The following is a 14,647-nucleotide window of genomic DNA, read 5'->3' as shown; positions in this document are numbered from 1 at the left end:
CACTTTACAATGGTAACATTGTGCCCTTAATAGGACTGCAGAGAAATAATGGGAAGCATAAAACTTAAATTTAAAATTCTCCTTGTCTTTAATCCCTGCCCCTCCCCATCCCTCTAGCCTCCTCCAGCCCTACAACGCCCTCTCCCTGAACTCTCCATTTCTCTGATCCCAGCCTCTCATGCGTCCCCCAACCCTCACACACCCTCCGTCCCTCTCCATTAGTGGCTGTGCCTTCAGCTGCCTAGGTCCCACATTCTGGAATTCCCTCCCTAAATCCCTCACCTTAAGAGCCTCTTGAAAACCCACCACTTTGACCAAGCTTTGGTCAAAGCTGATCAGTTTGAGTAGACTATGCATATTGAGGCTTCAGGGAAGTTACAATGCACATTCACTCGGTTGCTGCCTGCTGAGGAAGCACAAATAGGCAGAAAGACTTGAAAAATTGAGTCTTTTGTCGTTTGAATACAGATTAAGGGGTGATATGACAGAAGTGTTTAAAATTATGAAAGGATGGAACAGGGTAGATAGAAGCAGATTGTTTCCAGTGGTTGAAGGGCCAAGAACGAGGGGCCATCGATACAAGATTAAATGTAAGGGATTTAAAACAGAGGGCAGGAGAAACCTCTTTACACAGAGAGTGGTGAGGCTGAGGAATTCATTTCCAGGGTTAAGGGAGAAACTATGTCAACATTCAAGATTAGATTGGACAGGGGGAGGAAGGAAAAGAGGATAAAGGGAAATGAGAACAGGGCAGGTAAATGCAATTAGGACTATGCGTTTGCATGGAGGGTAAACACTGTCACGGACTGGTTGGGCCGAATGGCCTCTTTCCATGTATCTATGTTTAATCTCCTCCTTTGGCTCGGCTTTGGCTGTTTTATTCCTTACGCCTCCGTGAAACACTCTAGGACATTTTTCTACATTAGGCTTGTACATAAATGCAAGTTGCTGTTGTAGCAGTAACCAGTATTAAGCTTGCCAGTGCTCTATGCTTTTAACTAGCTATGCCTAAACTCCTGCAGTATCTTTACCCACACATGCTGTCCCTAAGCCTTTGGCTTTTGCCAAACTGTTCTCTGGAATTGTAGGATGTGTCCTTCAGGGAGTGAATGTGCTGTCAGTATCGGGCCAACAGAAAATCCATCTACGTGGATTTTTCAGTAGTTTGGAATGGAAATTCTTAAGCATCGTAATAGATTTCTGTGTATGACAACTCCTGACTGACCAAAACCAACAAATAACAATTAGAAGTAAACAAAAGCAAAATACTGCGGATGCTGAAAATCTGAAATAAAAATAGAAAATGCTGGGAACACTCAGCATGAAGGGTCATCACCCTGAAACGTTAACTCTGTTTTCTTTCTCCACAGATGCTACCTGACAATTGGAAGCATAATGTTACTCAGGTGGACCCCCCGTATTGTTTTCCCCACGCATCTTTCAAAGTTTCCAGCAAAATGAACTTTAAATAGAGTTAATGGGAGACCATTCGTTCTAAATGTTCGAGTTAACTAGTGATATAATTGCATTGTACACACTTTTACTGATTGAGAGACACTTTATTATCAGATTGGTTTGTATTCCTTTGCAATAAATGTTAAAAATGTTGGAAAACCGCATTTGCAACTTTACAAGGGGGAAGTAAGTCACATCAAAGTGTATCACTCATCCGCGATTGTACATTGTCACAAATGACCCACCGCTCAGCTTCCCCTTTTAAGATAAACGGGTTAACGATTGAGGGAAAGGAACTTAACGCCCAAGACGTCAGAAAATTAAACCCCCATGTTCGCTTAAAAACAGCACCCCCCACCCAAAAAAAAAATCAAAATTAAAAGCTCTTGCATTATGCAAAAAAAAACTGCTAAATGTAAATTCTTGCTATGCAAAGTTTTAAAAGTGCTAAAGTTAAATGTGCCTGGAGCAGGAATATATTATAAGATATTGCTGCCCAGCCTTTTCCTTCGTGCGTGTCGCCAGGCGATTTTGAAACGCTGATTGTGCGTCTCTGGGCTCTCTGGGCCACCGTACGCCTGGTGAAGATGGCGGCCGCGGACCCGCAGGCTCGTTTCGGTCAGTCGGTGAAAGGTTTACTGTCGGAAAAAGTCTCCACCTGCACCACGGACGTGATCGCGCTCACCAAGCAGATACTGAAGGGTTCCCGCAGCTCCGAGGTACGGACGGATCCGGTCATCCATACGCTGAGGAGGAGGGGGGGAATAATAATATTTTTAAAAAAAAACCGCCGACAGAAAATCGTCCTGCTGGTCCATCCCCTTTAAGGCCAGGTGCCCCGACCCAGGTCGGTTCCTGGGTCACAATATTTTGGTTCAGACCCCCCCCCCCCTCCCTCGGCATCACCCCACACAATACTGAGCAGTTATTAGTGGCGAACATCCTTTATTACGGGTAGAAAGTGCCAGTTTGGCTCATTTGTTGGCACTTTTTACCTCTGAGCCATGGGTTCAAGCCCCACACCAGAGACTTGAGCACATAACCCAGCCTGACACTCCCAAGTGCCGTGCTGAGGGAGCAATTACAGCCAATTTCAGTACTCTTGAGTCGTAGTCCTTGTTTTAATGTAGGCACACATGGCAGCCAGTTTGTGCACAGCAAGATCCCACAAAGAGCAATGTGATAAACGACCCAGAGAATCTGCTTTATTGATTTAGATTGAGGGATAATTATTGACCAGGACACCGGGTCAATAATTATCCCTCAATCTAAATCCCCTGCCCTCCTTCAAATAGTGTCCTGGGATCTTTTACGACTGTCTGACAGGGCAGAAGTGGCCTCGGTTTAAAATTTCGTTGGAAAGATGGCACCTCCGACAGTGCAGCACTCCCTCAATACTGAACGTTTACCTCACCTCAAAGTAATCCATTGTCTGTAAAGCGCTTTGTGGCATTTCTGAGAGCTATGATAAGGTGCCGTGTAAATACAAGTATTTCTTTCAGTGATGAGATGAGACTTGCTGCTTTGATCCACAGCGTATTTTTTAAAAATATTTACATATTGAAGCAAAATAAAAGCCTGGAAATGTGTTTCAGTACGTGCTGACAGTATTATTTAGGAGTGGGCGTTGAATACAAACTTGGTATGTTTTCTACCAAAAGGAGGGCGTTTCCTCCAAATTTCTGAAACTCTGTTTTTGTTTGGGGAAGTTCAGCATTTGTCATTAGCGAGGTGGAACGGTGGACAAGTGATATTTTGTACTATGTCCATCTGAACTCTGCAAGTACCCAGCAGTACAGTTATAGATTGTCTCTTTGGCTGTAGCCGAGAGAATGTTTGGAGCTGTATAAAACTTGGGTGAAGTACAGGTGGTGTCAGTGATGAATGTAGTGGTGGGAGCAACTTGAGGTGATGAATTAAGGCCGTTAAACAAGAAGCATTTTGGCATAATGTTAAAGTGTATTGATTTGTTATTGTTTTTTCCTGTAGATTATTTGTACCATGCTCTTTTTTGTATTTTCATAGGTACAATAAGCTTTCTTTGGAGAATTACCTTTGTTTGGGACCCTACCTTGACAGCCCAGCCAAGATAGAGAACTCTCTGAGCAGGAAATGCTGTTGGTGTTTCATGGCTGTTGCCTCTAGAACAGCCTTAATCGTTCTGAAGAATGGGCTTTCATAGGTTCGCTTTAGGCTGTAGTGGCTGAGCAACAATATAAATGTCCTTTATTTTGCCCATGGTTTTCTGTTTGCAGACCTTGTCCAGTCATCAAACGCTTTGTCAGTTTGGCTCAGTTGGTAGCACTCTCGTCTCTGAGTCAGTAGGTTGTGGGTTCAAGCTCCACTCCCAAACTTGAGCACATAATCTAGGCTAATGCTTCAGTGCAATACCGAGCGAGTGCTGCGCTGTCAGAGGTGCCATCTGTCAGATGAGATGTTAAACCGAGGCCCCGTCTGCCCCCTCAGGTGGATATAAAGATCCTATGGCACGAAGAATTAAGTGTCTTTTATCCCTCAGCCACCACTAAAAAAAGATTATCTAGTCATTCATCTCGTTGCTCTTTGTGGGATCTTGCTGTGGGAAACTTGGCTGCCATGTTTGCCTTCATAACGACATTTGCCTTCATAACGACAATGACTACACTTCAAAAGTAATTCATCGGCTGTGAAGCAGTTTGAGATGTCAAGATGTGAAAGGCACTATCTAAATGCAAATTCTTTTTTAATCCCTCTCTGGCATGACATACAGCTCCATTGGGACGCCTTACTTTCAAAACAACAGTTAAAGTCACCACATGCCGAAAACTGCTGTAATGGAACAGTTCGACTGAATAATCCCTCATGGAAACATGTTTGTGTTTGCTGCTGCAAAATTTCCCCAGTGTACAGTATTAAGGAGCAAATTTTGATTTTTGTTTTCCCATTTCAGCTCCTTGGTCAGGCAGCTAGAAACATGGTGATGCAGGAGGACTCCATACTACACTCTGAGGATGTAAGTACATCACTTCTGATGCCACATGTACCAAAACACTCCTCCTTGAAACGCTGGTGTAATAATCTCGACTGCCGGTGCTGTTTACCTCACAGCCGGTTCCCACGGCACAGCTGCTGCACACGTAGTTGTCAGAAACCACAGCGAAAATATATTTTAAAAATATAGGTGTCAGCCGTGGCTCAGTGGGTAGCACTCTCGCCTCTGAGTCAGAAGGTTGTGGGTTCAACTCCCACACCAGAGACTTGAGCTCAAAATCTAGGCTGACATTTCCAGTGCGGTACTGAGGGAGTGCTGTGCTGTCGGAGGAGCAGTCTGTCGGATGAGACGTTAAACCTAGGCTCCATCTGCCCTCTCAGGTGGGCGTATAAGATCCCATGGCATAATTTTGAAAAAGAACAGGAGACTTCTCCCCGATGTCCTGGTCGATATTTATCCCTCAACCAACATCACTAATCAGATTATCTGATCATTACACATTGCTGTGGGATCTTGCTGTGCACAAATTGGCTGCCGCGTTTCCTACATTGCAATAGTGACTGCACTTCAAAAGTACTTCCTTGACTGTAAAGTGCTTTAGCACGTCCTGGGGCTGTGAAAGGCGCTACATAATTGTTTATTTTGCTGTTGATGAGAATTCACAGTAACCTTTGGTAATTGATAATACAGGACACAGAGTTAAGTCGATTTGTGGTACCTGCTATTTAGAAATTTCCGGGCAGTCCGCTTGAAAACCAGATAGGTGACAACACTGGATCTCCACCATGTCGCCTGACATGGTCAATTGTTGGGATGGAGAGGGGATAAAGAATGATAGAAAAGCTCTCATACAGCAGATGATAGCGGCAAGTCACCAGCCCACCCTCCCAACTCACAAATGGTGGGGGCCATTGGTTTTCAAATTAGGGTCCACGAGCTCATCAGATATTTGAGGGCTCGCTTACAGCACGCTGTTATACTTTCAGCACACTGTTATGAGAAATCATTTTCTGAATTTTTTCTGTGTTGACTGAAAACACATTTCTGTTGCTGTACACCAACAAAAAGTATCTTTCTGCAATGGGAGCACTGTATTCCTTGGGGTAGCTGACACGGTCTTTAGAAAGTTCAGACAGGATTCCCCGAGAGACTGTCCTTTTCATATGTAGACGGAGTCCCTGGGAGCGTGTCAATATATGCACACACTTGTAAAGAGATCCAAAGATTGCTGGGGTCTAAAATATAAAATAAATCACATGCTCATAAAATTGCACCTCAGAGCAAAGTGGAAATTTTTAATATTGTATCTTGGAGATTGTGCAAGAAAGAAGGACTTATATATATTTATTTTTCATGACCTCAGGATGTCCCAAAGCGGTTTACAGCCAATTAAGTACTTTTTGACGTGTAGTCACTGTTGCCGTGTAGCAGCCAATTTGCGCACTGCGAGCTCCCACTAACAGCAATGTGACAATGATCAGATAATCAGTTTTAGTGGCGTTGGTAGAGGATAAATATTGGCCACGACACTGGGGAGAACTCCCCTGCTATTCTTCGAAATAGTGCAGTCTTCAAAGATTCTATATTCTTCAGTTGAAGAGTCTCATTTCATCATTCTTGGTGTTGACTATATTTTCACCTCATCACTTCACACTTGCTGCTTACAATATTAATGTGTTCATCATTTTCCCCTTGTTTTGGACAGAGTCTACGTAAAATGTCAATTATAACAACACATCTGCAATACCAGTAAGTATTATTCCTTTATTTTCTTGTCTTCCTCCATCTAATTTTAGGACCCAGGCCACATCCGGGTCCCAGAAAACGCACAGAATTGCTGCTTGATTTTTTTGTAGAATTTCTTTTATTGCTCAATCTGTCAAAATCGTGATTCTGAGCTCCCAGTACTACCTCTTTTAGAGAGGCACTGGAGAAGATGCGAAAAAGATTTACAAGGATGATACCAGAACTGAGAGGGTACAACTATCTGGGATGATTGAACAGGCTGGGGTTCTTTTCTCTAGAAAAGAGAAGGCTGAGAGGCGACCTAATAGAGGTCTTTAAAATTATGAAGGGATTCAATGGGGTAGACGTAGAAAAGATGTTTCCACTTGTGGGGGAGTCCAAAACTAGTGGTCATAAATATAAGATAGTCACTAATAAACCCAATAAGGAATTCAGGAGAAACTTCTTTACCCAGAGAGTGGTGAGAATGTGGAACTTGCTACTGCATGAAGTAGTTGAGGCAAATAGCATAGATGCATTTAAGGGGAAGCTAGATAAGTACATGAGGGAGATAGGGTGAGATGAAGTAAGGTGGGGGGAGGCTCGTGTGGAGCATAAACACCGGCATAGACCAGTTAGGCTAAAAGGTCAGATTCTGTGCTATGAATTCTATGTAATTCTTTGCGCTGTGTTACTCGGCTGTGCTTCCATATCTGGTGGAAATGATCAGAGCAGCGTGCCAGACCCTGGGAACTTGCACGCCCATTATGTGGCTGCAGTGGGTGCTTGACCCGGGGAGGGAAGGAAGGAAAAATGGAGAAAATGAACAAGAATATGAGAGAAATTTGCCTTCGCAAAAATTTTTTAAAAAATGTTATAGGTAACAAGCATCGGGGAAGAGAAAATGGTTTAATACTGACAATATTTGGAAACTGTGTGTGTGTGTGTGTACGTGTACACGCACACACATATATATATATTTATATGATATGGGATGTTCCAGCTCTACACATTTTCAGTCAGGCCTTGAAATTATGCTGTGCAAATATTAGCTAAAAGACGATTAACATGTTCATGTCAAATTTCTTCATCCAATATTTTAAGCTGTTTTTAAAAAAAAACAGCTACTAGCTCTGTTAAAATAGGAGACAAAGGGAAGTACCTAGGAAGGTCTTTCACATTGGTCTTTTATTTCGGACTCTGCGAGCCTCTAGGATCTAACTTCTGGCATTATGTTGTTAGATCTGTTTTATATAAACTTGAAGCAAATCTGTACACTCCAGTAAAACCGTGTCTACAAGTCTGCTGCAAATCTACAGAAACTGGATTCAACAGCACGAATGCTGATCCCTGTAATCTGAACTAAAGGACCATGTAAAAGTGGCTTCTTCTGATGTAAGGAAGAATGGTTAACTTTAAATTCATTTATGTTCTTCTGAACTCCCCCAAAAAAATTTACTTTTGGTAAAACGTCTTTGATCTGTTTTATGTCTGCGATAAAATGTTTTTCACCCTTTTCTCTTTTACAGACAGGAAGCTATACAGAAAAAGTGAGTAATTTCTGTGCTCTCACTTGCACACTTCTAAACTTAATTCAAATGTTGTCCCGTATGCTTATTTTGAAATTTTACTACTTTTCTTGTTCATTTTCTCCACTTTTCCTTCCTTTCTTATTTTGAATCTGTTGAACTTAATCTTTTCATTGCCAGGTGTATCACCAGGCTTCAGGTCATTTGGCCTGTGAGCTGGGAAAAATCTGCCTGGTTGATGGACAATAGGCCCAACCTGGCCAGTTCACCATAGACCCAATTGGGGACGCTCGTCTTCATTACTACTGAGGCTAGTCCCAGAAAGACAACTTTTGTTAATGGTATAAGAATTTTTAGCAGAAGGAATTAGGGGTAACCAGCCTGACCCTTTTTTTTCCCACTACCTACCTGCCTCCTCACCATAACCAGCAAATCCTCTCTCTCGAGAAGTGCATCCAGTTGTCTCCTGATCCTACTGTCTGCTTCACTCGCCTTCCCCGTTGACTTAATTCCACGACTCCTATTACTCTTCAGGTGAAGAAGTCGTATCTGACTTCCCTTTTTACTTCCAACCTCTTTAATTTTATAGCGCGAGGCCTATGCTTGTTGTGCCCATCTTTATAGTGGACAACTTGGCCTGGATCATTTTTTTTTCAGTTCCCTTCATAAACTTGCAACCTTTTTTTCTCAGAACTAAAATTCCTAATGCTCAGAATGGTTTTTGTTACTCGCCTCTGGTATTCTCTCGAGGGCAATAATATCCATGCGGTGATTAAGTTGCAGAACTGCAACCGTACACCTTTATTCCATCTGATCCTGAGCTGCTTGTGCCACTTTAATTCCCATTCTGCCTCCTCCACCTTTGACCTTTTACACTGTCCCACCCAGGCTTAGTGCGAGGATTCAACAACAAGAACCACTCGCATTTATATAGCGCCTTTAACATAATGAAACGTCCCAAGGCGCTTCACAGGAGCGATTATCAGACAAAATATGACACCGAGCTACATAAGGAGGTATCAGGAGAGGCGACCAAAAGCTTAGTCAAAGAGGTCAAGAACAGTATGTCATCTTAACTCCTGGGCACTCTGCAGCCTCTGGTCTGAAATCCAAGAGCTTAATCCTTTATTTTTTTTTTAGACACAGTAGGGGGTGCTGATGATGTATCAGTGTCCAGAGATTGACGTTTCGGGTGTAGATGCTTCGTCAGAACACACTGCTAGTGATGGGGTCTGCGACCATGGTGTTGGCCTCTGTTATTTCTCTTTTTGGGACTAGCAGTCCCACTGTTTTCTCAGCTCTTCATCTGTCTTTTCTCCTGTGTTTTTTTTTTACCCCCAAAACTATTTTCACACTTTTTCTTTAATGTCTTTCCATTGCCTCACTGAAATTATCTTTTGTATCATCTTACAGTTCTCTATTGCAGTTTCAAGATGGAAAAAAAAAGAAAGACTTGCATTTGTTAACTTGTCCTTTCTCTATACAGATGCTGACTGAACTGTGTATTCGCAGCATTTTTCGGATTTCCAGCGTGTGCAGTTTGGTTTTTAAAAATTATTTATTTTGTTTAGCGGGTTGTGTTGTCACGGAGGATCAGAGACACCAGAAGTTTAGTCATACATGCAAAAGTTGCCCGGGTAAAAAGACAAATGCTGGAAATCTGAAAGAAAGGCAGAAAATAGTAGAAATACACAACAGGTCAGTCAGCATCAGAAAAGTCAGGGTAATGTCTGCCTCCATATTACAAAAAGCATATAGAGGCACTGGAGAAGGTGCAAAAAAATAGTTACAAGAATGATACCAGTTCGGAGAGGTTATAACGATCAGGAAGGATTGAACAGGCCGGGGCTCTTTTTTTAAAAAAAAAAGCAGGCTGAGAGGTGATCTAATGGAGGTCTTCAAATTATGAAGGGGTTCGATGGGGTAGATGTAAAGAAGATGTTTCCACTTGTGGGGATGTCCAAAACTAGGAGCCATAAATATAAGATAGTCACTAATAAATCTAGTAAGGAAATTCAGGAGAAACCTCTTTACCCAGAGAGTGGTTACAATGTGGAGCTTGCTTCCACGTGGAGTAGTTGAGGCGAATAGCAGAGTTGCATTTAAGGGGAAGGTAGATAGGTACATGAGGGAGAAAGGAATAGAAGGATATGTTGATAGGGTTAGATGAGGGAGGGAGGAGGATCATGTGGAGCATAAACACTGGCATAGACCAGTTGGGCTGAATGGCCTGTTTCTGTGCTGTAAATTCTATGTAATGTTAACCAATTTTTTTTCTCTTTCCAAATGCTGATGCTGTATATTTCCAGCATTTTCTGTCTTTATTTTAAAGGACCAGCATGCTTTAATTCTGGCCTCATCTAAGCTTTTCAAATTAAAAGTTTCGCTACCCATCTTTAGTCCTGTGTAACAGTATAGAAAGAGCTTGCATTGTACAGCGCTGTATCACATTCTCAAGATGTCTAAAAGCGCTTCACAAGCAATGAATGTAGGCAAATGTGGCAGCCAGATCTCGCCAACAGCAAATGAGAGGGTAGATGAGGGCAATGCAGTTGATGTCGTGTATATGGACTTCCAAAAGGCGTTTGATAAAGTGCCACATAATAGGCTTATCAATAAAATTGAAGCCCACGGAATAAAAGGGGCAGTGGCAACATGGATACGAAATTGGCTAAGTAATAGGAAACAGAGAACAGTGATGAACGGCTGTTTTTCAGATTGGAGGAAGGTATGCAGTGGTGTTCCCCAGGGGTCGGTACTGGGACCACTGCTTTTCTTGATATATATTAATGACTTGGACTTGGGTGTACAGGGCACAATTTCAAAATTTGCAGATGACACAAAACTTGGAAGGGTAGTGAACAGTGAGGAGGATAGTGATAGACTTCAAGAGGACATAAACAGGCTGGTGGAATGGGCGGATAAGTGGCAGATGAAATTCAACGCAGGAAAGTGTGAAGTGATACATTTCGGTAGAAAGAACGAGCAGAGGCAATATAAACAAAAGAGTACAATTCTAAAAAGGGTGCAGAAACAGAGAGATCTGGGGGGATATGTACACAAATCATTGAAGGTGGCAGGGAAGGTTGAGAAAGCGGTTAAGAAAGCATATGGGATCCTGGGCCTTATAAATAGAGGCATAGAGTACAAAAGTAAGGAAGTCATGATGAACCTTTATAAAGCACTGGTTCGGCCACAACTGGAGTATTGTGTCCTATTCTGGGCACCGCACTTTAGGAAAGATGTGAAGGCCTTAGAGACGGTGCAGAAGAGATTTACTAGAATGATTCCAGGGATGAGGGACTTCAGTTATGTGCATAGACTAGAGAAGCTGAGGTTGTTCTCCTTAGAACAGAGAAGGTTGACAGGAGATTTGATAGAGGTAGTCAAAATCACGAAGGGTCTGGACAGAGTAGATAGAGAGAAACTGTTCGCATTGGCAGAGGGGTCAAGAATTAGAGGACATAGATTTAAGGTGATTGTCAAAAGATCCAAAGGTGACATGAGAAAAAACTTTTTTATGCAGCGAGTGGTTAAGATCAGGCATGCACTGCCTGAGGAGGTGGTGGAGGCAGATTCAATCATGGCTTTCAGAAGGGAATTGGATAAGTACTTGAAGGGAAAAAATTTGCAGGGCTACGGGGATAGGGTAGGGAAGTGGGACTAGCTGGATTGCTCATGCAGAGAGCTGGCACGGACTCGATGGGCCGAATGGCCTCCTTCCGTGCTGTAACCATTCTGTGATTCTATGAAAAGATCTACGCATGGCGGCAGAGGGCGTGATTGAGGTACTAAATGAGAATTTTGTACCTGTCTTTACCAAGGAAGAAGATGCTGCCAAAGTCAGAGTGACAAGAGATGGTAGTTGAGATACTGGTTGGGATAAGTGGCAAGTAACATTCGCACCAGACAAGTGCCAGGCAATGACCATCTCCAACAAGAGAGTGTCTAACCACCTCCCCTTGACATTCAACGGCATTACCATCGCCGAATCTCCCACCATCAACACCCTGGGGGTCACCATTGACCAGAAACTTAACTGGACCAGCCACATAAAAACTGTGGCTACAAGAGCAGGTCAGAGGCTGGGTATTCTGCGGCGAGTGACTCACCTCATGACTCCCCAAAGCCTTTCCACCATCTACAAGGCACAAGTCAGGAGTGTGATGGAATACTCTCCACTTGCCTGGATGAGTGCAGCTCCAACAACACTCAAGAAGCTCGACACCATCCAGGACAAAGCAGCCCGCTTGATTGGCACCCCATCCGCCACCCTAAACATTCACTCCCTTCACCACCGGCGCACTGTGGCTGCAGTGTGTACCATCCACAGGATGCACTGCAGCAACTCGCCAGAGCTTCTTCGACAGCACCTCCCAAACCCACGACCTCTATCACTTAGAAGGACAAGAGCAGCAGGTACATGGGAACAACACCACCTGCACGTTCCCCTCCAAGTCACACACCATTCCGACTTGGAAATATATCGCCGTTCCTTCATCGTTGCTGGGTCAAAATCCTGGAACTCCCTTCCTAACAGCACTGTGGGAGAACCGTCACCACACGGACTGCAGCGGTTCAAGAAGGCAGCTCACCACCACCTTCTCAAGGGCAATTAGGGATGGGCAATAAATGCCGGCCTCGCCAGCGACGCCCACACCCCACGAACAAATTTTTAAAAAATTGATAGAGGTACTAGAAAGGCTGGCTGTACTAAAAGGAGATAGTCACCCGGTCCGGATGAGATGCAGCCTAGGTTGCTGAGGGAAGTAAGGGTGGAAATTGCGGAGGTGCTGGCCATAATCTTCCAATCCTCCTTAGTATGGGGTTGGTACCAGAGGACTGGAGAATTGTAAATGTTACACGATAATCTGGGCCAAAATTAATAGTCATTTGGACAAGTGTGAATTAATAAAGGAAAGCCAACATGGATTTGTTAAAGGTAAATCGTGTTTTTGATGAGGTAACAGAGAAGGTTGATGAGGGTAATGCAGTTGATGTGTACATGGCATTTCAAAAGGCGTTTGATAAAGTGCCACACAATAGGCTTGTCAGCAAAATTGAAGCCCGTGGAATAAAAGTGGCAGCATGGATACGAAACAGAAGGAGGCCATTCAGTCCATCGAGCCCGTGCCGGCTCTTTGTAAGAGCAATCCAGTTAATCCCATTTCCCCCCCACCCCCCGCCATTGCCCTGCAAATTTTTTCCCTTCAAGTATTTATCCAATTGCTTTTTGAAAGCCACAATTGAATCTGCTTCCACACCACCCTTTCAGGCAGCACAGTCCAGATCATAACTGCTCGCTGCGTAAAAAAGATTTTCCTCATGTCGCATTTGGTTCTTTTGCCAATCACCTTAAATCTGTGTCCTCTGGTTCTTGACCCTTCTGCCAATGGGAACAGTCTCTATTTACTTCATCTAAATCCTTCATGATTTTGAACACTTCTATCAAATCTCCTCTCAACCTTCTCTGCTCTAAGGAGAACAACCCCAGCTTCTCCAGTCTATCCACGTAACTGAAATCTCTCATCCCTGGAACCATTCTAATAAATCTTTTCTGCACCCTCTCTAAGGCCTTCACATCCTTCCTAAAGTGCAGTGTCCAGAATTGGACACAATACTCCAGTTGTGGCCGAACCAGTGTTTTATAAAGGTTCAACGTAACTTCCTTGCTTTTGTACTTTATGCCTCTATTTATAAAGCCCAGGATCCCGTATGCTTTTTTAAACTGCTTTCTCAACCTATCCTGCCATCTTCAAAGATTCGTGCACATATACCCCCAGGTCTCTGTTCCTGCACCACCTTTAAAATTGTACCCTTTTGTTTATATTGCCTCTCCTCATTCTTCCTGCCAAAATGTATCACTTCGCACTTCTCTACGTTGAATTTCTTCTGCCATGCGTCCGCCCATTCCACCAGCTTGTCTGTGTCCTCTTGAAGTCTATCACTATCCTCCTCACTGTTCACTACACTTCCAAGTTTTGTGTCACCTGCAAATTTTGAAATTGTGCCCTGTGCACCCAAATGCAAGTTATTAATATGTATCAAAAAAACAGTGGTCCTAGTACCGACCCCTGGGGAATACCACTGTATACCTTCCTCCATTCTGAAAAACAGCCGTTCACTGCTACTCTCTGTTTCCTGCCACTTAGCCAATTTTGTCTCTCCCTTTTATTCCAGGGGCTTCAATTCTGACAAGCCTATTATGTTGTACTTTATCAAATGCCTTTTGAAACTCCATATACACAACATCAACTGCATTGCCCTCATCAACTCTCTGTTACCTCATCAAAAAATTCAAATCAAGTTAGTTAAATACGATTTGCCTTTAACAAATCATTGTTGGCTTTCCTTTATTAATCCACACTTGTCTCAGTGACAAATTTTATCCCGGATTACCGTTTCTAAAAGCTTCCCCACCACAGAGGTTAAACTGATTGGCCTGTAGTTGCCAGATTTATCCTTGCACACTTTTTTGAACAAGGGAGTAACATTTGCAATTCTCCAGCCCTCTGGCACCACCCCCATATCAAAGGAGGATTGGAAGATTATGGCCAGCATCTCTGCAATTTCCACCTTTACTTCCCTCAGCAACCTAGGATGCATCCCATCCGGACCGGGTGACTTATCTACTTTAAGTACAGCCAGCCTTTCTAGTACTTCATCAATTTTTAGCCCATCCTGTATCTCAACTATCTCCTGTTTTACTGTGACTTTGGCAGCATCTTCTTCCTTGGTAAAGATGGAAGCAAAGGACTCATTTAGTACGTCAGCCTCCATGGGTATGAGTAACATTCTTCCAAAATCTCTTGATTGCTATATATACTCTCACAGGATGTCACAAACATATTCACTCCAGCTGTTAGTTGGCATGTTTATTAATGTTTTGCAAGTGCTTGAAAATCACATACTGCTTGAATAATCTTTAACGGAGTTAGATGAAGATGTACATTTTGAGGAGATGCCT

The 14,647-nt window shown here is 43.1% G+C and overlaps 1 protein-coding gene across 1 annotated transcript in view; it reads left to right on the top strand.

The window, feature by feature from the left end:
• Positions 1-1,954: 1,954 nt before the first annotated feature.
• Positions 1,955-14,647, top strand: part of LOC137339958 (arsenite methyltransferase-like) — a 62,969-nt gene continuing 50,276 nt past the window's right edge. The window contains exons 1-4 of the mRNA XM_068002068.1: positions 1,955-2,174; positions 4,385-4,447; positions 6,132-6,175; positions 7,681-7,701. Of these exons, the coding sequence (XP_067858169.1) occupies positions 2,043-2,174; positions 4,385-4,447; positions 6,132-6,175; positions 7,681-7,701 (260 nt within the window). The 5' untranslated portion in view covers positions 1,955-2,042. The remainder of the gene's footprint in view (positions 2,175-4,384; positions 4,448-6,131; positions 6,176-7,680; positions 7,702-14,647) is intronic.

This window comes from Heptranchias perlo, chromosome 21 (assembly GCF_035084215.1).
Source record: "Heptranchias perlo isolate sHepPer1 chromosome 21, sHepPer1.hap1, whole genome shotgun sequence".
In the NCBI taxonomy this organism is placed as follows: Eukaryota; Metazoa; Chordata; class Chondrichthyes; order Hexanchiformes; family Hexanchidae; genus Heptranchias; species Heptranchias perlo.
The sequence above is the reverse complement of the archived record's forward strand: the minus strand, read 5'-3'. Positions and strand labels throughout refer to the sequence as shown.